This window comes from Oncorhynchus kisutch, linkage group LG14 (assembly GCF_002021735.2).
Source record: "Oncorhynchus kisutch isolate 150728-3 linkage group LG14, Okis_V2, whole genome shotgun sequence".
Taxonomy (NCBI): Eukaryota; Metazoa; Chordata; class Actinopteri; order Salmoniformes; family Salmonidae; genus Oncorhynchus; species Oncorhynchus kisutch.
This window is the reverse complement of record NC_034187.2, coordinates 71053605-71076765: the sequence shown is the minus strand read 5'-3', so window position 1 is coordinate 71076765 and position 23161 is coordinate 71053605. Positions and strand designations below refer to the sequence as shown.

Genomic DNA, 23161 nt, shown 5'->3' with positions numbered 1-23161 from the left:
GCTCTGGCTCTGCTCTGGCTCTGCTCTGGCTCTGGGGCTTCTGAGCTGATGATGTGGCTAGATTAGAAAGGTCTGGTTATATAACGATAACTGTTGCTAGCTCAACACAGCTCTCACTGCCTCTGGACGAGAGAGGGTCTAAAGAGATGAGAAAGAGGGGGCGGGGGGGGGGGGGGGGGTAAAGATGGAGACTTATGGTGTGACACTGGCTCCATCAGCACTATTTTGTTTTCCTTCTCATTCAGGGAAAATCAGTCATGTATTGTTCCACCATGTTTTCCTTGGTGCCTTAGATCCAGTGTAACATCAAACAGACCTTAAGGATTGGAACGGTGGAATCAGAACTGTAAGACAGGAGAGAGTGTAGTTTGTTATGTCTCCACGGCCTTTCTAGTCACATCTGAAACAGGGTCGACCTTGAGGTTTTTCCGGGATAGAAGAGAACGTGTTCTCTTGTGAGGGTGTCCAGTTCTTCAGTTTGTTAATGTTGAACTGATTCTCTTCCGCTCTCTTCCCCGTTGTGTGCCTTTGTTTTGGTTGACACATTCTCAAGGCCGTGTGATCATTGGCAGAGTAGCGAAGTATTCCTTTACAAATCTGCATTTGTTAAACACTTCAACACTTCCATGATTTCTGGGAAATGCAGTCATTTCTTGTTCGATGTTTGCTTGTGAAAATGTGAAATCCATGGGAAAGGGCTTGGCCTATTTGCACATTACAAGGACATTTGTTTCTAAATAACTCAAAGTATAAATGTAATAAATATAAGTCTATTTACTCTGGGTGCTACCACACCTATAAACTCATATTGGAAGTTTATATGAAATTAAGCCTGTATTTCAAGGTTCAGAGATCAGCTTGAGTCTGCATCACGAGGCAGGCAATGCTTTAGCAATGACTCTAGCTAATGCATTGTGTTTTATGCCCCGCTCATAATGCAAAGTACAGCCGCCGATGGACACACACACACACACACACACACACACACACACACACACACACGCACACAAAAAATACGCTGAATTTGTTTGCATTGCAGATGTTTAATGGGGATATTAAAAGCAGAGAAAACAAATATTTGATCCTGTTATGAATTCAATAATGAAAATGTGCTTAGTTTGTCTCAAGGAGTCAGAGTTCCTACAGGTGACTAAAACATCTCATGAAATGTAATTAATCATATGGGCCATGTTGCTGACTTTGTAACACCAACGTGCTCCAGAAACAACATTTGCAGCCTGCCAAGCTTTTGGTCTTTTCTGGCTTTCACTGGTGAAAGCCAGAAAAGAAAATGGAAAAACAGACAGTCATAAGGTTGCTGGTAAACTTTTTAACAATGTCTAAAATAACTATTTTGGGTTATACTGGAAAAGTTCACTGTACAAACTTTATTGAGTCATTTTTAGCAATCTGATCAGCATGGATAAGGTTCCTCCTTAGAGAATTACATGACTACACAGTTTGCATTGTCAGACATGGTTATCATTGCTGTCTTCTATATGACCAGAGTTACACACAGAGATAGAGCCATACAGGAAGTACTTAAAGGGATATTGCGAGATTTTGAGATGTCGTTTTTTTTCATATACCATTTTGATGTCTCTGCGTGCAGTTTGGAGATGATTGAAGTCAGCATATTGTAAATCTATTGTAATTGCTGGTTGTCTCCCAGTACAATAGCCAGCTCCCCCTTCAAAAGCAGGGAAATAGATCTTCTAACTACTTGAAAGCTGAGTGGATGGTCATTTATAGTTCTATATCTGTGCCACTGACTTAGTCTGGCATTAATTCCAGTTTGTCTACAAATTAAAAATGTGTATGTTGGATTCACGTTTCCATCTCCACCAAAAAGTTAAAGAATTGGGCAAATTCAAGTCAAACTTTGTTTAAAGTGCATCAACGTCTCCAACTCAACCAAAAAATAAAAGTTAAATAATGGGATTAAGCCAGTGGCTCAAATGTAACTAACCAAGCAGTAGATACATCTCCTTTAAATGTTGATGTTTGGTTGAGTAACACATCCATGGCCACATTTGGAGTTTACTATAACTATACATTTCTTCTTACGTAATCATAAAAAGCGTGCATCTTCACCATAGCATGCAGAGGACATCGCAGGTCTGTGGAGATCTTCACAATTGCGGTAAAAATCTGCGCAGAATCTCAAACGTCATTGATCACTTGCAGCATGCACTTTTAATGTAATCTCTACTGCAATCCAGGACATGGTTCTGCTATTACTGTAGATGAAGTACAGTGATATCACAGTAATCTGTTGTATAAATCAACAAAATATCTGACATTGTATTGCCATTTGAATTTTGCTGTGATTTTAAATGGTTGAATGTGCTTTGATAGACATTTGGGTGAAACTAAACCAAAAATCAGATGTTGTTTTTCCATTGGAATTTGGTTGTGCTTTTAGATGGTTGAAATCAGAGTGATAACACATTGGAAATTCAACTAACCTTTGGTTGTCTTTTTAAGTGGGTGAATATAGGTTGTAATCTCATTGATCAACGTCTCTACCAAATTATTATCCAATTATCCACGTTGAAAATATGTCGTGTACCCAGTGGGCAGCTTTCACAGTCCCAATGAACCTATCAGCCTCGCATATGGCCGCCATGAGGCATTGGCGAGACAACAACAGCACATGACACAATACACTGAGACTCATAAGGTAGACCAGAGTATTTTCACTGTGCTGTTTTCCCCAATGTTTGCTAGGATTCAGGAATGCTATGTTGATTCCTATTCAATTTGGTGCATACTTGAAGCCCTGGGATACATTCAAGAGGACAAATTATTCTCAGCAGTCATCTTCTAACGTGATGTTTTATAAACTTATTATGGCTTCTCTGGACATAACTCCCCATATCCCTTCCAGAATGAACCTTATGTTATGTCTCTCGTGACAGACTAGATGGCCCGACCAGCGCACACAATATTTGGTTCTGGGTGCCGAGATTATATGATAGTTAACTTTTATTTATATGAGCAACTTGTACACTCAACTGAAATCAGTTTGCAAGGGTTAGGCTAAAGGTTCTGAAACTGAAACAATTGACATTGACATGCTGACAGACACACACATCCATAAATTACACATTAACACACAGTAAATATCCATAATATAGCCTTCAAGTCTTACATCGATCAACTGTCATGGCGCTAACATGTTTTGTACTCTGGCAGGACACTCGGTCAGGGCTCTGGATTCCAGACGGACTTCAAATTCATTGTTGATTTACCCCACGGGAAATTCCTTCTCAGATCAATCTCAAAGGCTCAGATAAGGACAAATGTGTGCTTTGGAGGAAAAATAGTATCTCGTAACAGATGTTAATATCCTAAATAGAGTAGCTGGTCTCTTAGTCCTTCTTTTAAACATATTTGTTGTGTGCTTTATGTTATTTAGATAGGACAGTGAAGAGGAGACAGGAAAGATAGCAATAGTTCAGAAGGGCAGTGGTTCAGATTCAAACTCATGCCAGCACTTCTCAAATCTCTCCTCTGGGACCCCCAGATGTTTCACAATTTAGTTGTAGCCCTGAACTAACTCACGTGATTCACCTAGTCAAGGGCATGTTGATAAGTTGAAAAGTTTAATCAGGTGTGCTAGCTCTATGTCGATACGTTGTTTTAGTTAATGTGACGACTGTTGCTCATCGAATGATTACAAGTTTCTAATTGCGTGATTAACTGAATCAAGCAATTATTAACTCATTAACCTGGGGTACCATGGGAAAACAAGTTTTTATTGAGTTTCTATTTCCCAAATTAACTCAAAGAATATCAGAATATCGATTTTACAACAGCCACTAATTAACCAGTTACCTCTTACAATCTCGTTCTGAACGTCGTATAGCCCGTGAATCTGCACGGACCCGGGTCTCACCAATGAGTTCGTACCACACCAATCTTAGTTTAATATTTATTTACTAAAAAGCTAAAATTATGATAAAAGATACACATAGACAAAACACATTATAGGCTATTGATTAGAACTTAGTATAACGGGCCAACACACTATGGCGCGTGTTACCCAAAATGGGGATTTCAAAGAGAGAGAAAAAGAGAAAGTACATGAGAGAAATATACATTTGGGTGAATTTGTCAGCTATGCTTATTCTAACCCTAGCCTTGCCCCAAACTGCCGCTCTTATGGGTCAGAATATAATGATGTAATTACGTGGGGTAGACCTCCGAGGATTCTCTGCGTGGACCATTCAGGGGACCGTTCAGCTGCTCGATGACGCACTTCTCCTGCACACCTCTCTGATCGTCCTCCCAATGTCAGTGTCCTTTTGGCTTAGGAGTCTGTTCCCTCACCCTGGAAGGGGTCTTCTGAGGACAGACAGCTCTGCAGCTCAGAGCTCACAGCATAGGAATGAAACCCTTTAGGTACCATGATTAGCTGGGACTGGATGCTAAGGGGGTCCGGCTTGAATTCACCCGCTTAGACACAGCTACACATCCGTAGCTTGGGTAGAAAAGGATTTCTTTGTCTTCAAACTTGTGTTGCATTCTGGGTTTGTTGACGTTTTAGACCTTGGCTGCAGCTTGGGTCACGTAGTCTCCCGTAAATTCTAAACTCACAGGTTTTATACCTCAGAAGTGGGCGTAACAGACTTTAGGGCAGTTCTCTGGGCGTACCAAGTTAATGAGGGCAGGGTCTAGATTTTACTCAAACCCAATTTTAGACAACTAACTTCACATTTCATCTTCCCCAAAACATTCTCTTTGATTTGGATATTTTCCATACAACGTACAATGTATAAACATCAAACATATACTAGGAAAACTCTTCACGTTACAATGTTTTCGTAATAACGTAATCTATTAACCTTTAATAACAAAACAAAAATGACATACATTTTCATATTCCATCTATCGTCATGACCACCATTGTGCCTGACGGAAACCATTGTTCCAAAGTCCCTTTATTTCATGTTTAATGAGGCTGGTTCTCCATAGTAACAGGACAAAGAAATTTGTCTGTGACCTGAGATTTACCAGGGGTGTGAGGGGTCATAAAACCCCCACATCTTCAGACCCCTAGATCTCTCCTCCTCTGTTGGGGTTGAGAGATAATCTGTAGGGTTGTGGTCTCCTGTAACCTGACCTGATCAGGACAGTCATGACATCTAGAAGAGATCAAATACATGGAAAGTCTGGGGGTCCCTGAGGAGAAGTTTGAGAGTGTAACGTTATGACTATAACTACTATTCCCTGAAGGAGGGAAACAAGGTACAACATACAAGGGGGAGTCTCACTCTCTCGACATTTGTTGACGTATAGACAATTGCACCTGACAAAGCCAATGAAATCCGCACCTCGCTGGAAGACCCGCTTAGTGACTTTCCCCTGTCCCAGCTGTAAGCACCCTGTGGGCTACACTGGGAGAAGTGACATCCAAGTGATAAAACCTTACAAAAGTGTGTGGTGATGCCCAACTCGCCGCAGCACAAATATCTCCTATAGTCAACCCTTTACACAATGGCCAAAATGCTGCCAGCCCCCTGGTGGAGTGGGTGCATACTCCACTAGGTAACCCTTGTCCCTTGCTGTTTTATCGCAGGAGATAGCCTCCACAATCCAGTGGGAGAGACACTGCTCAAAGTGCCCTGAAACTGAGCTGGATTAGCAAAACAGACAAAAATCTGGTCACACAACCGGAAAACCCAGGTTGTTCAATGTATGTGCATAGAGCTTGCACCAGACACAGGGCATGTAACCTCTGTTGCTCTTCAGAAGCAAATGGAGGAGGCAAAAAGGGAAACACCTCAAAAGCTAAGGACTTGTAGGGCATGGCCATTACTTTTAGGGCAAAGGCCACATTTGGACACAAGGTCATCTTAGAGTCGCCCGGGGCGAACTGAGTACAGGAAGGGTGTACACATTTCAGTAACTGCAACACCAGTGGGTGAGCCCCTGGTGAGGCTCAGTCAATTCCCACGTGCTGAGATAGCGGCCATATATAATTTTAAAGTGGAGAATGAACCAGCCCTTTATCTTGGCACCAGAGCTCAAACACTTGCCACTTATACTCATACAGCATCTCATGGATGTGATAATATTTCCCCATAGTATGTTGACTGACTGAAGGAAAATGTAACATTATGACCATAACTACTGTTCCCTGAATGAGGGAAATGAGGTACAACACCTGTTTGGCCCAGCACCGCCTGTTCCTGGGCTCGGTGAAGAGTGGTATTAAATTGAAGGAATGAATCTGAGCCTCACGTTTATCACCTGTGGAAGGTGGGACTTCCAGTGAGGTGTGGATTTCATTGGCCTTGTCAGGCGTGATTGTACATCCTTCAGCCGAAGAAGCGAGCGTGCAACTCCCCTGTAATATGTTGTACCGAAGTTGACTGACTGAAAGGGAACCACTAGCCTAGGCTATATATGTGTACTGGGGTTCGCAGAACTAAGTGTTGCACCATCCAGGCCACTACATATCATAGTCCTCATCCAAGTCCATATGGCTGATGCTGTGGTCTGTCACACAGACAGATTTGCTCTTCTTCTTGCGGTTCTTCTTCTGCTGTCCTGGGTCATGATCCCCGACCAGAGAGAGGTAAGAGGCCATGCTGTTTCTGACACCGTAGCTCACCATGGCATTCCTGTTCTCCTGGCCCTGCGCAGCCCCTGCACTGATCAGATCTTTCCTGTTGATTGGTTCATATATAGAGAGAGAGGGGTGATTAGAGCATGTTTGAGCCAATCATGCAGAGTCACATCTTCCCAGTTTTCCCACAAGCCATGTTTTCCATTGGCCAAAAAGCAGGACTACAATTTGATTGCAGAGATATGAGAGCTGCAACGAATGATACTAAACTATGGGTCTGTACCTGTCTATTTTCCTCCAGTCAAAGTTGTTGTGTCGCATCCTTACAAGGGGTGGCTGAGAGGTGATGTCTATGGGGCTGATAGTCCCAGACAGACACGGGCCAGTGAGAACACAACACAGACCATCTGCAGAGTCTTAGAGACCAGAGATGGACTGGGTTAGAAACAAGACACATGCACATACACTGTATGTAATCAAAAACAAACACATACTGTATGCTCACAAGCGCTCATGACATGAATTTGACCTTACAAGCACAAACACACACATACACACAAACCTCTGCCTTCTAAAACATTCATATGGTGTAGTTAGGAGGTGCATGCGCATACCAATAAGAAGCATTGGGTGTGAGTCGCTCCGTTTTGTACTGACAAAACTGTGGTTATAGGTAAAAGCCAGACGATTAAACCTTTAAAATCCATAGATCAATATATCCCAAAGCAACTGGGAGAGAGTGAGCGGTCAGTTATGTACAACAGCAAACCAATCCATTTTTAATTTTCGCCTAATCCTACCACCCCTCCCCTAATTGGAGTAAACTAATGGACAACAACACTTGGGCTTCTACTTCCAGATTATACATACTATATACATTTTACGGACACAGTATATTGTACATTAGTTATCTTTTGTTTGTTTTTAGTCCCATCCTTCAGCTACCCTCAACCCCTTCATCATTTCCTCCCCTTTATATGTCACTGTCTTATGTTCACTCACCAGTTGGTATTTTTCTTGTTTAATGTGGTGTTGCCTCATAGAATTATCTTGTTCCTGTTTTTGTTGTTTTATTCAACTTTTCACCTGCTTCCCGACTCAGCTCTGTTATTACAGAATACCAACTCAAACTATGGAAGCAGCAGGTAAATCGGATATCTTTTAGATGGTCATCGAGCAAGGGTACCTTCTACGTCAACACCATCACCAGCTGGCTCAACTGGGGATGGCCATGGAAGAGGTTCTCCACAGTTTGCAGCGTCTCGAGAGACAGACCAGCAGCAGAGGATACTCTAGAGCCAGTCTACCCAGCGAGCTAATTCAGCAACCCGCTCAGGACAGCGAAGCTCGTCTTTCCCTCCCAGAGAAATACGACGGTACACCATCCAAATGCCGTGGCTTCCTCTTTCAGTGCTCCCTCTATTTTTCACACCAGTTGGGAGCCCCCACTATATCCGTCTGGGAGAGAGGAGAGGAGAGGAGGAGCTAGATTCTTATGATGGTTTCATGGCTCTGTTTAAATGCATTTTTGATCATCCTGCGGAGGTCAGAGAGGAAGTTGAGTGTCTGCTTCAGCTACAGCAGGGGAATCAGACGGCTGCTGAGTATCCGCTCACCTTCCGGACAGTAGCAGCTTCCAGTGGATGGAATGAGCCGGCGCTTCGCACGCTATTTAGGAGAGGTCTGTGCGAGAAGGTCCAGATGGAACTGGCCTGTCGGGATGATAACCTTATCCTGGACGCACTCATTGCGATGGCCATCCGCCTGGATAACCTTCTATAGGAGCGTTTGCATTCTCATCGCTTCTCTCCTTCCTTCTGCAAGTACTCGGGATCAGAGCCTGAACCCATGGAGGTAGGGGTCACACGCCATTTCACGGCAGAACGACACAGATGGATACAGCTGGGGCTATGTCTCTACTGTGGGCAAGGAGGGCACAAGCTCCGCTCCCTTGCTAAAACTCCCAGATCCCATGCTACCTTTTGTGGTTGAGTTAGACGCATCTGAGATGGGCATGGGGACAGTTTTGTCACAAAGACAGGGTAACCCATTGAAACCCAAGAAACTGTCCTCCGCAGAGGAATTACGACATCGGCAATCAAGAGCTCCTGGCAGTGAAGTTAGCATTAGAGGAGTGGAGACATTAGTTGGAGGGCGCAGAGGAACCATTCGTCATCCTCACCGACCATTGGAACCTAGAGTACATACGGACAGTGAGGAGACCAGTGGTTTGGGGAGGGAGCCTGCACCCCAGAATTGTCCTCCCGAGCGCATCTACATTCCCACAGGGATAAGGGATAGGCTGCTGACCTGGGCACGTATGTGCTCAAATCAAGTCCCCCCGGAATGCTCCAGCAGGGAAGCTCCTCCGACCGTGGCCCCCAATTCACATCACGAGTTTGGAGGGCCTTCTTGGAGAAGCTTGGGGTCACGGTCAGCCTCACTTCTGGGTATCGGCCTCAGTCCAACGGGTAGGTGGAGAGGATGAACCAGGAGCTGGGGAGGTTCCTGAGGAGTCACTGTCAGGACCAGTAGGTTGAGTGGGCACAATTCCTTCCCTGGGCAGAGTACGCCCAGAACTCCCTACTTCACTCCTCCACTGAGTTGATCCCCTTCCAGTGTGTTTTAGGTTTCCAGCTGGCCCGGGACCCCGGGCCAGATCGCAGCTCCTGCGGTAGATGAGTGGTTCCGGTGTGCTGAGGAGGTGTGGAGCGACACACATGTGAGACTCCAGGGCGCCGTCCATCGTCAGAAGGAACAGGCAGACCGCCACTGCAGTGAGACCCCTGTGTTCCATCCTGAGGACCGCGTCTGGCTCTCTACCAGGAACCTCCCACTCCACAAGCCCTGCAAGAATCTGAATCCCCTTGTTTGTGGGGCCATTCAAGGTTCTCCGGAGGGTCAACGAGGTGACGTACAGGTTACAACTACCCAGTTACTATCATATCTCACCCTCTTTTCACGTCTCCCTTCTCAGGCCAGTGGTTCCACGTCCCCTAGCTGATACTGTCCCCCATGACACACCTCCACCCCCCTAGGGTGGGATTCATCATTACGCACACCTGTTAATCATTATAATTCACACCTGGGCTTCATTACCTTCATCATTTCCTCCCCTTTATGTCACTCTCTTATCTTCACTCACCAGTTGGTATTGTTCTTTTTTAACTTGTTATGGCTGCAATCCCGATATCGGGATAAGTGTCATCAACAACCGCTGAATAGCATAGTGCTACATACAATAAATATTACTATAAATATTTATATTCATGAAATCACAAGTGCAATGTAGGAAAACACAGTTTAGCCTTTTGTTAATCCACCTGTCATGTCAGATTTTGAAATTATGCTTTACAGCGAAAGCAATCCAAGCGTTTGTGTAAGTTTATCGATCGCACGATAAAACATTAAGTACACTTAGCATCAGGTAGCTCAGTCACGAAAAACAGAAAAGCAATCAAAGTAATCGTTTACCTTTGATGATCTTCAGATGTTTTCACTCACGAGACTCCCAGTTACACGACAAATGTTCCTTTTGTTCCATAAAGATTATTTTTAGATCCAAAATACCTCTGTTTGTTTATCGTGTTAAGTTCAGAAATCCACAGGAAAGAGCGGTCACGACAACGCAGACAAATTCCAAATAGTTTCCATAATGTCCACAGAAACATGTCAAACGTTTTTTATAATCAATCCTCGATAATATATCAACTGCAAATGTCTTTCACAGTAGGAGAGTGAAAAGCAATACCTATCCAAACTCTGCTGCGCAAGCAAAACTCATGTGACCACCTGACGCGATGTTATCGTTCTGACCCATTTTTCAAAATAAAAGCCTGAAACTATGTCTGAAGACTGTTGACACCTTGAGGAAGCGATAGGAAAAGGAATCTGGTTCATATCCCTTTAAATGGAGCAAAGGGAGGCTATGGAACATGGAGTTTTCAAAATAGAAGCCACTTCCTGCTTTGATTTTCCTCAGGGTTTCGCCTGCAATATCAATTATGTTATACTAACAGACAATATTTTGTCCGATTTGGAAACTTTAGAGTGTTTTCTATCCAATACTAATAATAATATGCATATATTAGCAACTGAGATTGAGGAGCTGGCCATTTACAATGGGCACCTTTTCATCCAAGCTACTCAATACTGCCCCTGCAGCCATAAAAAGTTAACAGCGTGTTGCATCATGAAATTATCTTGTTTTTGTTGTTTTATTGAACTTTTCACTTGCACCTGCTTCCTGACTCACAGCTCCATTATTTCAAAAATATATTTGAGATCCTTCACTCTTTGCCTTGATGACAGATTTGCACATTCTTGGCACCGTCTCCAATATTGAAAACTCAAATACATGTAACTGAAAAGTTTGTCTTTTGGACATCCGAGCAATGTTGAGGGAATCCTATTTGAATCAGAAAAGGAAACTTATATGATAGGTAATATATACAAAACCATGTAGAAAGCCTATCTAACTGACAATCTCTTAGAAAAAAATATAAACTATTGCAATCAAGACTTAAAAGTAACTGATAGACACAAGATGGAGGGAGTGTTGGAACATAACTAACGAAATTACAGGTAACAAATGTATGCTTAATCCAGTATAAACTAATGTCTAGAATTTATTATACAAAATAAAAAATATTCTACAGCACAATGGCAGAGTCATGTCTTAAGTGTATAACTAATGACTCAAATCAATGCTTTCTTGGAATGCTATGAAGTCTGGAAGTTGTGGGCGGAGTTGGAAAGTTGGCTGTCAGAAGTATTCCAATGTAAACTTACTTTTAAATAATCTATCTGCATATTTCAAGACATGACATATGGGGGTGTAGTGAGAGAACCAATGGGGTGGACCATACTTTAATCGTCAATTATTTTGAAAGAAATCTCTTCTCAAAAACTGGAAATCAAATGATCCTTCATCACTACGACAGTGGATGACTCCAACGTATTATTATTTATTATTATTATTTATTATTATTTAAATATTGAATATTGAGTGTGGGCTACAGAAAAAAAAAGAACGATGCAATTTGAGGCCATATGGCATAGAGTGCTACAAGCACTGGAAAGTTCCAGGGGATGAAGGATGAGAGGGAGTGGGATTGTGAGAAATGTGTGTGTGTTTGTTTGTCTTTTGTATGGTTATTGTTTGAGAAAATAAACAAAAGTAAAACAGTGTGACAGTCAATATGAAAGTCATAGTCTCAGCACAAATATTTTTACATGGACAACAACAACACCATTACTTCCTGTTTTGTTCTTAGTGTGTGTACTCTCAGAGCTAGGCCAACACACAGTGGAAAGATGGTTAGCATCTGATAAGAACAAAGCTATTTAAAAATGCTTGTGGTTATTTTCAGTGTGTGTCTGTCTTGGACTCACCAGAGTAGTGGTTTACCATCTCTTCCAAGCACTGGAAAGTCAGACGAGGAGAGATATAGTACCAGCTGTTCTCCAGGCGAAAGATTTTATAGTGCTGGATGGATCTGTGCTTTACAGACATGGAGTAGACACCTGCAAATATAATATAACATAAAAGGCATTAGGTATAGGCCTAGATAGATCTTAATAGATACCCATCTCCTATCATCCTACTGACGTCCAGTTTAATAACCCCCTTGAGTTGATGTCTGCACCCAGAAAATCTGATTAGCATAATACATTTAAAAAAACCTGTCTGTTCAATCCTCCACCAATGGCGGGCTTCTACATCTGAGGTGGAATGTGGCTGAGCTACAGTGATGTTTGTCAGAACATGGGACATCCTGAAAATTGGTCTTCTCACTAAAACGTTTGTAGCGTCCGAATGGTTTGCCTACAAACTAATAATAATTGGCACTCTATGATGGGACCAAAGATGAGATGTGTACTCCGTTTTGACCCTCACAAGACTTACGTGTCTGCAGGTAGCTATGTACCAGTTAAAAAATGAATGTAAGAACAGTGCCTTCATAAATTATTCACACCCCTTGACATTTTGTTGTGTTACAGTGTGAATTTAAAATGTATTACATTTATATTAGTGTCACTGGCCTACACACAATACCCCATAATGTCAAAGTGGAATTATGTTTTTATAATTTTAAAAGGCTAATTGATCATTAGAAAACTCTTTTGCAATTATGTTAACACAGCTGAAAACTGTTGTCCTATTTAAAGAAGCAATAAAACTGACCTTCTCTAGACTCGTTGAGTATCTGGAGCATCAGCATTTGGGGGTTCGATTACAGGCTCAAAATGGCCAGAAATAAAGAAATGTCTTCTGAAACTCGTCAGTCTATTCTTGTTCTGAGAAATGAAGGCTATTCCATGCGAGAAATTGCCAAGAAACCGAAGATCTCGCACAACTCTGTGTACTACTCCCTTCACAGAACAGTGCAAACTGGCCCTAACCAGAATAGAAAGAAGAGTGGGAGGCCCCGGTGCACAACTGAGCAAGAGGACAAGTACATTATAGTGTCTAGTTTGAGAAATAGACGCCTCACAAGTCCTCAACTGGCAGCTTCATTAAATAGTACCCGCAAAACACCCGTCTCAACGTCAACAGTGAAGAGGCGACTCAGGGATGTTGGCCTACTAGGCAGAGTTCCTCTGTCCAGTGTCTGTCTTCTTTTGCCCAACTTAATATTTTGTTTTTATTGTTCAGTCTGAGATATGTTTTTTTCTTTGCAACTCTGCCCAGAAGGAGTGATGGTTGCTGATAATGGGCCTTTGTTCGCCTATGTAGATATTCCATTTCCAGCTACAATAGTCATTTACAACATTAACAATATCTACACTGTATTTGATGTTATTTTAATGGACCAAAATATTTGCTTTTCTTTCAAAAACAAGGAAATTCCTAAGTGACCCCATACTTTTGAACGGTAGCGGATATACAGTGCCTTGCGAAAGTATTCGGCCCCCTTGAACTTTGCGACCTTTTGCCACATTTCAGGCTTCAAACATAAAGATATAAAACTGTATTTTTTTGTGAAGAATCAACAACAAGTGGGACACAATCATGAAGTGGAACGACATATATTGGATATTTCTAACTTTTTTAACAAATCAAAAACTGAAAAATTGGGCGTGCAAAATTATTCAGCCCCTTTACTTTCAGTGCAGCAAACTCTCTCCAGAAGTTCAGTGAGGATCTCTGAATGATCCAATGTTGACCTAAATGACTAATGATGATAAATACAATCCACCTGTGTGTAATCAAGTCTCCGTATAAATGCACCTGCACTGTGATAGTCTCCGAGGTCCGTTAAAAGCGCAGAGGATATTTCAAACTTTTTTAACAAATCAAAAACTGAAAAATTGGGCGTGCAAAATTATTCAGCCCCTTTACTTTCAGTGCAGCAAACTCTCTCCAGAAGTTCAGTGAGGATCTCTGAATGATCCAATGTTGACCTAAATGACTAATGATGATAAATACAATCCACCTGTGTGTAATCAAGTCTCCGTATAAATGCACCTGCACTGTGATAGTCTCCGAGGTCCGTTAAAAGCGCAGAGAGCATCATGAAGAACAAGGAACACACCAGGCAGGTCCGAGATACTGTTGTGAAGAAGTTTAAAGCTGGATTTGGATACAAAAAGATTTCCCAAGCTTTAAACATCCCAAGGAGCACTGTGCAAGCGATAATATTGAAATGGAAGGAGTATCAGACCACTGCAAATCTACCAAGACCTGGCCGTCCCTCTAAACTTTCAGCTCATACAAGGAGAAGACTGATCAGAGATGCAGCCAAGAGGCCCATGATCACTCTGGATGAACTGCAGAGATCTACAGCTGAGGTGGGAGACTCTGTCGATAGGACAACAATCAGTCGTATATTGCACAAATCTGGCCTTTATGGAAGAGTGGCAAGAAGAAAGCCATTTCTTAAAGATATCCATAAAAAGTGTCGTTTAAAGTTTGCCACAAGCCACCTGGGAGACACACCAAACATGTGGAAGAAGGTGCTCTGGTCAGATGAAACCAAAATGGAACTTTTTGGCAACAATGCAAAACGTTATGTTTGGCGTAAAAGCAACACAGCTCATCACCCTGAATACACCATCCCCACTGTCAGACATGGTGGTGGCAGCATCATGGTTTGGGCCTGCTTTTCTTCAGCAGGGACAGGGAAGATGGTTAAAATTTATGGGAAGATGGATGCAGCCAAATACAGGACCATTCTGGAAGAAAACCTGATGGCGTCTGCAAAAGACCTGAGACTGGGACGGAGATTTGTCTTCCAACAAGACAATGATCCAAAACATAAAGCAAAATCTACAATGGAATGGTTCAAAAATAAACATATCCAGGTGTTAGAATGGCCAAGTCAAAGTCCAGACCTGAATCCAATCGAGAATCTGTGGAAAGAACTCAAAACTGCTGTTCACAAATGCTCTCCATCCAACCTCACTGAGCTCGAGCTGTTTTGCAAGGAGGAATGGGAAAAAATGTCAGTCTCTCGATGTGCAAAACTGATAGAGACATACCCCAAGCGACTTACAGCTGTAATCGCAGCAAAAGGTGGCGCTACAAAGTATTAACTTAAGGGGGCTGAATAATTTTGCACGCCCAATTTTTCAGTTTTTGATTTGTTAAAAAAGTTTGAAATATCCAATAAATGTCGTTCCACTTCATGATTGTGTCCCACTTGTTGTTGATTCTTCACAAAAAAATACAGTTTTATATCTTTATGTTTGAAGCCTGAAATGTGGCAAAAGGTCGTAAAGTTCAAGGGGGCCGAATACTTTCGCAAGTCACTGTATAGATATATACAGTTGAAAACTGAAGTTTACATACACTTAGATTGGAGTCATTAAAACTCATTTTTCAACGACTCCACAAATTTCTTGTTAAAAAACTATAGTTTTGGCAAGCCGGTTAGGGCATCTACTTTGTGCATGACAATACATTTTTCCAACGATTGTTTACAGACAGATTTCTTCACATATAATTCACTGTAATTCCAGTGTGTCAGAAGTTTACATATACTACGTTGACTGTGCCTTTAACCAGCTTTGAAAATTCCAGAAAATTATGTCATGGCTTTTGAAGCTTCTGATTATCTAATTGATATCATTTGAGTCAATTGGAGGTGTACCTGTGGATGTGTTTCAAGGCCTACCTTCAATCTCAGTGCCTCTTTACTTGACATCATGGGAAAATCAAAAGAAATCAGCCAAGACCTCAGAAAACAATTGTAGACCTTCCCAAGTCTGGTTCATCCTTGGGAGCAATTTCAAAATGCCTGAAGGTGCCATGTTCATCTGTACAAACAATAGTACGCAAGTTTAAACACCATGGGACCATGCAGCCGTCATACCGCTCAGCCGTCATACCGCTCAGCCGTCATACCGCTCAGCCGTCATACCGCTCCGCCGTCATACCGCTCCGCCGTCATACCGCTCCGCCGGCATACCGCTCAGCCGGCATACCGCTCCGCCGTCATACCGCTCCGCCGTCATACAGCTCAGCCGTCATACCGCTCCGCCGTCATACCGCTCCGCCGTCATACCGCTCCGCCGTCATACCGCTCAGCCGGCATACCGCTCAGCCGTCATACCGCTCAGCCGTCATACCGCTAACCGCACTATTGGTTAGAGCCTGTACGTAAGCATTTCACTGTTGTATTCGGCGCATGTGACAAATAAACTTTGATTTGATTTGAAGGAGACGCATTCCCAAGATGTGAACGTACTTTGGTGCGAAAAGTGCAAATCAATCCCAGAACAACATCAAAGGACCATGTGAAGATGCTGGAGGAAAAAGGTACAAAAGTATATACAAAGAAGAAGCCACTGCTCCAAAACCGCCATAAAAAAGCCAGACTATGGTTTGCAACTGCACATGAGGACAAATATCGTACTTTTGGAGAAACATCCTCTGGTCTGATGAAGCAGAAATAGAACTGTTTGGCCATAACGACCATTGTTGTGTTTGGAGGAGAAAGGGGGAGGCTTGCAAGCCGAAGAACACCATCCCAACCGTGAAGCACGGAGGTGGCAGCATCATGTTCTGGGGGTGCTTAGCTGCAGTAGGGACTGGTGCACTTCACAAAATAGATGGCAAAGTTGTGGCAAAATGGCTTAAGGACAACAAAGTCAAGGTATTGGAGTCGCCGTCACAAAGCCCTGACCTCAATCCTATAGAAAATTTGTGGACAGAACTGAAAAAGTGTGAGCGAGCAAGGAGGCCTACAAACCTGACTCAGTAACACCAGCTCTGTCAGGAGGAATGGGCCACAATTCACACAACAATTTAAAGGCAATGCTACCAAATACTAATTGAGTGTATGTAAACTTCTGACCAACTGGGAATGTGATGAAAGAAATAAAATCTGAAATAAATTATTCTCTTTACTATTATTCTGACATTTCACAGTCTTGAAATAAAGTGATGATTCTAACTGACCTAAGACCTAAGAATTTTTACTAGTATTAAATGTCAGCAATTGTGAAAAACTGAGTTTAAACGTATTTGGCTAAGGTGTATGTAAACTTCCGACTTCAACTGTGTATATATATATATATATATATATATATATATATCAGATATAGGACAGAGATTTTAAAACAATCTTCCTTTTGATAAAATATTTTTCTATCTGCTTTTCCGTGTATGAATCTGGTATTTAACACATTTCTATGGGCTAATAGTAGTAAGGCCAAATTCAATGTTTCATCCAATAATTTGTATATATATATTTGTTTTATACTTAAAGAGGCATCAAAAAAATACCCACCTGGCTTACACTCTTATGGAATAACTTGGTAGGGCATGAAATGTTAATGGACTCACCTCTCTGCTGGGTGCTCTCTCTAATCATGAAGGAACCCACTCTGTTTTCAGGGAGACTAAGTAATTCCTCTGCCTTCTGCCTCACTACTCCCTCAAACAGCCATCTTAAAACAACACACACACACAGTATACATTATATCACTGTACAGAATCAAGTCAACACAGCCTTTATTTATGACAATACAGAACACAATTTTAACATTGCTTACCCATGGTAGACTTTGGCAATATAGTTGTTAGGGATGTAGTTTTCACTTCCTGATTGGACAGACCGAACTCTCCACCAGTTGCCTTCCCTGAAGAACACAGATTAAAGGAGAACTTCAATAGGCTACACTGTAACGGAAACTAAATCTCAAATTGTAGTTCTCCCCTATTTGTATAAGTGTTAAGTGTTATACATCAGATTTCCTCCAATGTGTTCATTCTTTGTTGTGTGCAAAATGTTATTGATTGTGTACTGTTGTTTTGTATTATTGCATGCTTAGTAGTTATACTTGTATGCAGAGTGTTCCATTTAGTTTTTCCATTCTTTTGTTGTCTCGGTATCTATATCTGTAAATCTGCATGTATCAATTTCTGCCCTAGGAAGCTTTTAGTACAGAGTAGGGTTGCAAAACTACCGGTAATTTACCAAAGTTACTGTAATCTATGGTCATTTATACTCAAATAACTTTACAAAAAATATATGCATACTGTATTGCTTTTTTATATATGTGTCCATGAGTTTCTAGTGGATAGATAGGCCATATGGTTCAAATATCATAATTAATGATGAAAGCATCTAATCAACAATTGTAACGCGAGGAGTAAGAAATAGGTGTCCATAGGTGTCCATATTGTATTTAATACGAATACTGAACACTTGAACAAAAACAATAAAACAACAAAAACGAACAGTCCTGAACAGTGAAGCAAAACACAGAACAGAAAATAATTACCCACAACTCAAGGGTGAAAACAGGCTACCTAAGTAAAAAAGGACAGACTGCCCACCCCAACTCACGCCCTGACCATACTAAAACAAAGACATAACAAAGGAACTAAGGTCAGAACGTGACAACAATGGCATTTTTTAAATAAACTCTGCAGCTTTTTTCACAATTGCCCTCAGTTTGGTGCCAAAACTTTTACAAGAAAGACATATTGACATCAAAAAAGAAATAAAGGATATTTCATGCTGAAACCTTCATATTAAAACACCAATGGTATTCACTAAGTTGTATGGTTTATGTTTCGGGTAATGTTTTCCAGGTTTGTCATTCTATTTTGTGTTTCAAAATCATCTTATTTGATCATTTTATACATGTTACATGTGATAAGGGCACACAGAGGGCCAGATATAATTACAGACACCTGGGATCATCTGAATTACCCAAAAAGGCTACTAGAGGTCATGTGATAAAATTCTTCAAAGACCTTGAAAGTTTCAGAAATTCTGGTATAACTTTGAAAGTTATAATATATCTATATATACAATAATATAATATATATAGTAGAGTCTGTCAGAACAATTATAAACCCAGTCTCTGCACTAGGATTGCAAAGGGAGGGTATATTAGAGGGAATAATATCAGTCTCTGCACTAGGATTGCAAAGGGAGGGTATATTAGAGGGAATAATATATATTATTCTGTCTCAAATAACTTTACAGTATGCATATATTTATTTTGTAATAATATATATTATTAATATATATTATTCCCTCTAATATACCCTCCCTTTGCAATCCTAGTGCAGAGACTGGGTTTATAATTGTTCTGACAGACAAAGTACTGACTCTACTTACTGAGACAAGACCCTCAGCTTCTCTCCCATCCTAAAGATCGGCTCACTGATGTCTGGAGAAGGATAGTCATGGAGAACGACAAGCGTCTCGTCTTCTCCTGCTGAGGAACCGCCAATGTTACACAATTAGATAGACATTAACACAGAGACACAATTTGCCAGAAATATAGGAAATAATTGTCTCATTGTAACTTCTAATTCCAATGAATTATATGAAACACTTGGACAAATGTGTAAACAGTATGTCATCTAAAAAGTCCTGAGTCATCTTTCAAAGCTGTGTGAACATCATATATTTTGTAAAGCCTAAACACATTACAGTGTCAAAAACTGCAGCATCACAAAGAAACGTCAAATAACTGCTCAATATCTGAAAAAAGATTGAAGTCTTACCCTTTAATGAACTGTCATGGCAGTTTGAATTAGTTTTGTTCCCAGCTCCCTGTCCCCACATCACATTCCCCATAGCTGCACTCTAATGGGTCTGAGGACAGACGAACATATGGTATAGCTGGTCCTCAAACTAGTCATCAACACAAACTTCCGATAGTAGACAGAGAGTAATCTGGCTGGTCAGTGAAGGCCCCATCCAGCACCTGCGTCCCTGTCATGCATGTGCATGTGTGCATGTTGTAACTTCCCTATTGACAGCCAGAGTGCTATCTCGACCAGGACACGCAGTAGACTGCAAAACCTGAGAGGTGGCTCTGTAAATAATGAAAATACTGTATAACTCATGTTGCAAAACGTGTTAACTAATTGGAAGGTCCATTTGTGTGTACAGCAGTTGGCTATATTGTGTAGCCTATATGTTTTTTACTTCAACCATAACACACAGTGAAAACTCCTGGTTTTCCAAATGTTTTGTCGAATCTTGATTAAGTTCAGCATTTCCAGGTTTCTATCTAGTTTTCACTATATTCACATTATAGAGTAGTAAACTGGAGTAGATGCTATATTAAAACTGTAGTGTCCAATTGTCACTCTGCTGAACTAATAAGAGAACACAGGAAACAGTGACACAGTGGAAACAATCAGAAGATAATATCTTGGTTAATTTGCATGATATGTCGGCAAATATTTATCATGCTGTGTGTCAATGCTATTTATAGTCAGAGTAAAAATGTTGATTTGACCAAATGTGACCAGCAAATCAAATCAAACGTTATATGTCACATGCGCTGAATACATGTGTAGACCTTACTGTGAAATGCTTACTTAACCAACAGCACAGTTCAAGAAAATATTTACTAAATAAACTAAAGTAAAAAAAGAATCAAAAGTAACACAATGAAATAACAATAACGAGGATATATACAGGGGATACCTGTACCAAGTCAATGTGCAGGGTTACAGGTTATTCTAAGTCATTTGTGCATGTAGGTCGGGGTGAAGTGACAATGCATAGATAATATACAGCGTAGCAACAGTGTACAAAAACAAATGGAGGGTGGGGTTCAATGTAAATAGTCAGGTGGCCATTTGATGAATTGTTCAGCATTCTTATGGCTTGGGGGTAGAAGCTGTTAAGGAGACTTTTGGTCCTAGACTTGGCACTCCGGTACCACATTCTGTGCGGTCGCAGAGAAAACAGTCTATGACTTAGGTGACTGGGGTCTTTGACTATTTTTTGGGCTTTCCTCTGACACCACCTGTTAAATATGTCCTGGATTGCAGGAAGCTTGGCCCCAGTGATGTACTGGGCCGTACACACTACCCTCTGCAGCACCTTACGGTCAGATGCCGAGTAGTTGCCATACCAGACGGTGATGCAATCGGTCAAGATGCTCTCTATGGTGCAGCTGTAGAACTTTCTGAGGATCTGTGGACCCATGCCAAATCTTTTCAGTCTTCTGAGGCGGAAAAGGTGTTGTTGTGCCCTCTTCACGACTGTCTTGCTGTGTTCGAACCATGATAGTTCGCTGGTGATGTGGACACCAAGGAACTTGAAATTCTCGACTCGCCCAACTACAGCCCAGTTGATGTTAATAGGGGCCTGTTCGGGCCGCCTTTCCCTATAGTCCACGATCAGCTCCTTTGTCTTGTACACATTGAGGAAGAAGTTGTTGTCCTGGCACCACACTGCCAGGTCTCGGACTTCCTCAGGCTGTCTCATCGTGGTCGGTGATCAGGCCTACCACTGTTGTGTCGTCAGCAAACTTAATGATGGTGTTAGAGTCGTGTTTGGCAACGCAGTTGTGGGTGAACAGGGAGTACAGGAGGGGACTGAGCACACACCCCTGAGGGGCACCTGGGTTGAGGATCAGTGTGGCAGACGTGTTATTGCCTACCCGTACCACCTGGGGGCGGCCCATCAGAAACTCTAGGATCAAATTGCAGAGGGAGGTGTTTATTCCCAGGGTCCTTAGCTTAGTGATGAGCTTTGTGGGTACTATGGTGTTGAACACTGAGCTGTAGTCAATGAACAGTATTCTCACATAGGTGTTCCTTTTGTCCAGGTGGGAAAGGGCAATGTGGAGTGTGATTGAGATTGCGTCATCTGTGGATCTGTTGGGGCGGTATGTGAATTGGAGTGAGTCTAGGGTTTCCGGGTGGATGCTGTTAATGTCATGACCAGCCTTTCAAAGCACTTCATGGGTACTGATGTGAGTGCTAGGGGTGGTAGTTGTTTGGGCAGGTTACCTTTGCTTCCTTGGGACTATGGTAGTCGGCTTGAAACATGTAGCTATTACAGACTCGGTCAGGGAGAGGTTGAAAATGTCAGTGAAGACACTTACCAATTGGTCAGCGCATGCTTTGAGTACACGTCCTGGTAGTTCGTCTGGGCCTGTGGCTTTGTGAATGTTGACTTGTTTAAAGGTCTTGCTCACATCGGCTACCGAGAGCGTTATCACACAGTCATCCAGAACAGCTGGTGCTCTCATGCATGCTTCAGTGTTGCTAGCCTCAAATCGAGCATGAAAGGCTTTTAGCTCGTCTGGTAGGCTTGCATCACTGGGCAGCTCACATCTGAGTTTCCCTTTGTTGTCCGTAATAGTTTTCAAGCCCTTCCACATCCGACGAGTGTCAGAATCGGTGTAGTGGGACTCAATCTTAATCCTGTATTGGCACTTTGCTTGTTTGATGGTTTGTCTGATAGCATAGCGGGATTTCTTATAAGCGTCCGGATTAGTGTCCCGCTCCTTGAAAGTGGGTGCTGAGGAGTATTTATGTCTGTAATAAAGCCCTTTTTAAAACTCATTCTGATTGACTGGGCCTATGCCCTCCCAGGCCCACCCATGTCTGCTCTCCTGCCCAGTCGTGAAATCCATAGATTAGGGCCTAATGAATTTATTTCAATTGACTGATTTCATTCTAAGAACTGTAACTGTAAAATCTTTGAAATTGTTGCATTTTGCATTTATATATAGGCTTATTGCACTTTACCAGACACATACTGCAATAAATGTATGACAGCCTCAAAAACTCACCTAGCTGCTGAGTCGTGTGGAGTCGTCAGGCTTGGAGGGCCAGTAGCAGGGGATTCTAGTTGAGTGTGGTGTTTGGCTCTGTGTGTTGAAGATCAGCCAGAGGAAGCATGTCAGCTACACTATTACTAATGACCGTAAGAGTTCCACAGTTCACACCCTCAACTGATGCATGCATAGTGAGGCGAGAGCACTTCCTCTGGCCAAACATTTTGCACACACACACACACACACACACACACACACACACACACACACACACACACACACACACACACACACACACACACACACTTCCTATGAAGAAATGAGGAAGGAGAAGAGAACCAGAACAAGAGACCAATGAGAATGCTAAAAGTACATACTGGTTTTAGCTTTCAGAAATCACACAAAAGAGCAAGGTTATTTCCATGCAAATATGTATGCTGTACGCATCACATACATATATTAAATTTGAACTACATAGATAGTAATTTCCTTACTAAAATGGATCAGTTACAGTTTTTTTATGTGGTGAATGTTCGAAACAATTGTAACACAGCCAGTCATTTTGTTTGTAGTCATTTTTTACCACAC

General features: G+C 41.8%; 1 protein-coding gene across 5 annotated transcripts; it reads right to left on the bottom strand.

The window, feature by feature from the left end:
* Positions 1 to 1287: 1287 nt before the first annotated feature.
* On the bottom strand, positions 1288 to 22752 carry LOC109903402 (src-like-adapter). Of its 5 annotated transcripts, none has more exons than XM_031788882.1 (8): positions 22589 to 22752; positions 19551 to 19864; positions 19159 to 19258; positions 17579 to 17665; positions 17370 to 17473; positions 11972 to 12103; positions 6861 to 6993; positions 1288 to 6677 (listed from the first exon to the last, which is right to left on the bottom strand). In XM_031788882.1, the coding sequence occupies exons 2-8, from the start codon at positions 19621 to 19623 to the stop codon at positions 6461 to 6463; spliced, it is 846 nt and encodes a 281-aa protein (XP_031644742.1). In that variant the 5' UTR covers positions 19624 to 19864; positions 22589 to 22752; the 3' UTR covers positions 1288 to 6460. The 5 variants fall into 5 exon arrangements, with proteins under 5 accessions (XP_031644742.1, XP_031644743.1, XP_020355665.1 ...); XM_031788883.1 differs by having other exon boundaries at positions 19159 to 19255; XM_020500076.2 differs by having other exon boundaries at positions 19551 to 19641; positions 22589 to 22751.
* Between the last annotated feature and the right edge of the window lie 409 nt (positions 22753 to 23161).

Excerpts from the sequence above, each read along its gene's own strand:
- LOC109903402 (XM_031788882.1), bottom strand. The coding sequence starts at position 19,623 with ATGGGGAATGTGATGTGGGGACAGGGAGCTGGGAACAAAACTAATTCA. Across the intron at positions 12,104-17,369 it reads AGAGAGCACCCAGCAGAGAG|GTGTCTACTCCATGTCTGTA; the intron begins GTGAGTCCATTA and ends TTATATTTGCAG. Across the intron at positions 6,994-11,971 it reads GATGGTAAACCACTACTCTG|ACTCTGCAGATGGTCTGTGT; the intron begins GTGAGTCCAAGA and ends CTGGTCTCTAAG.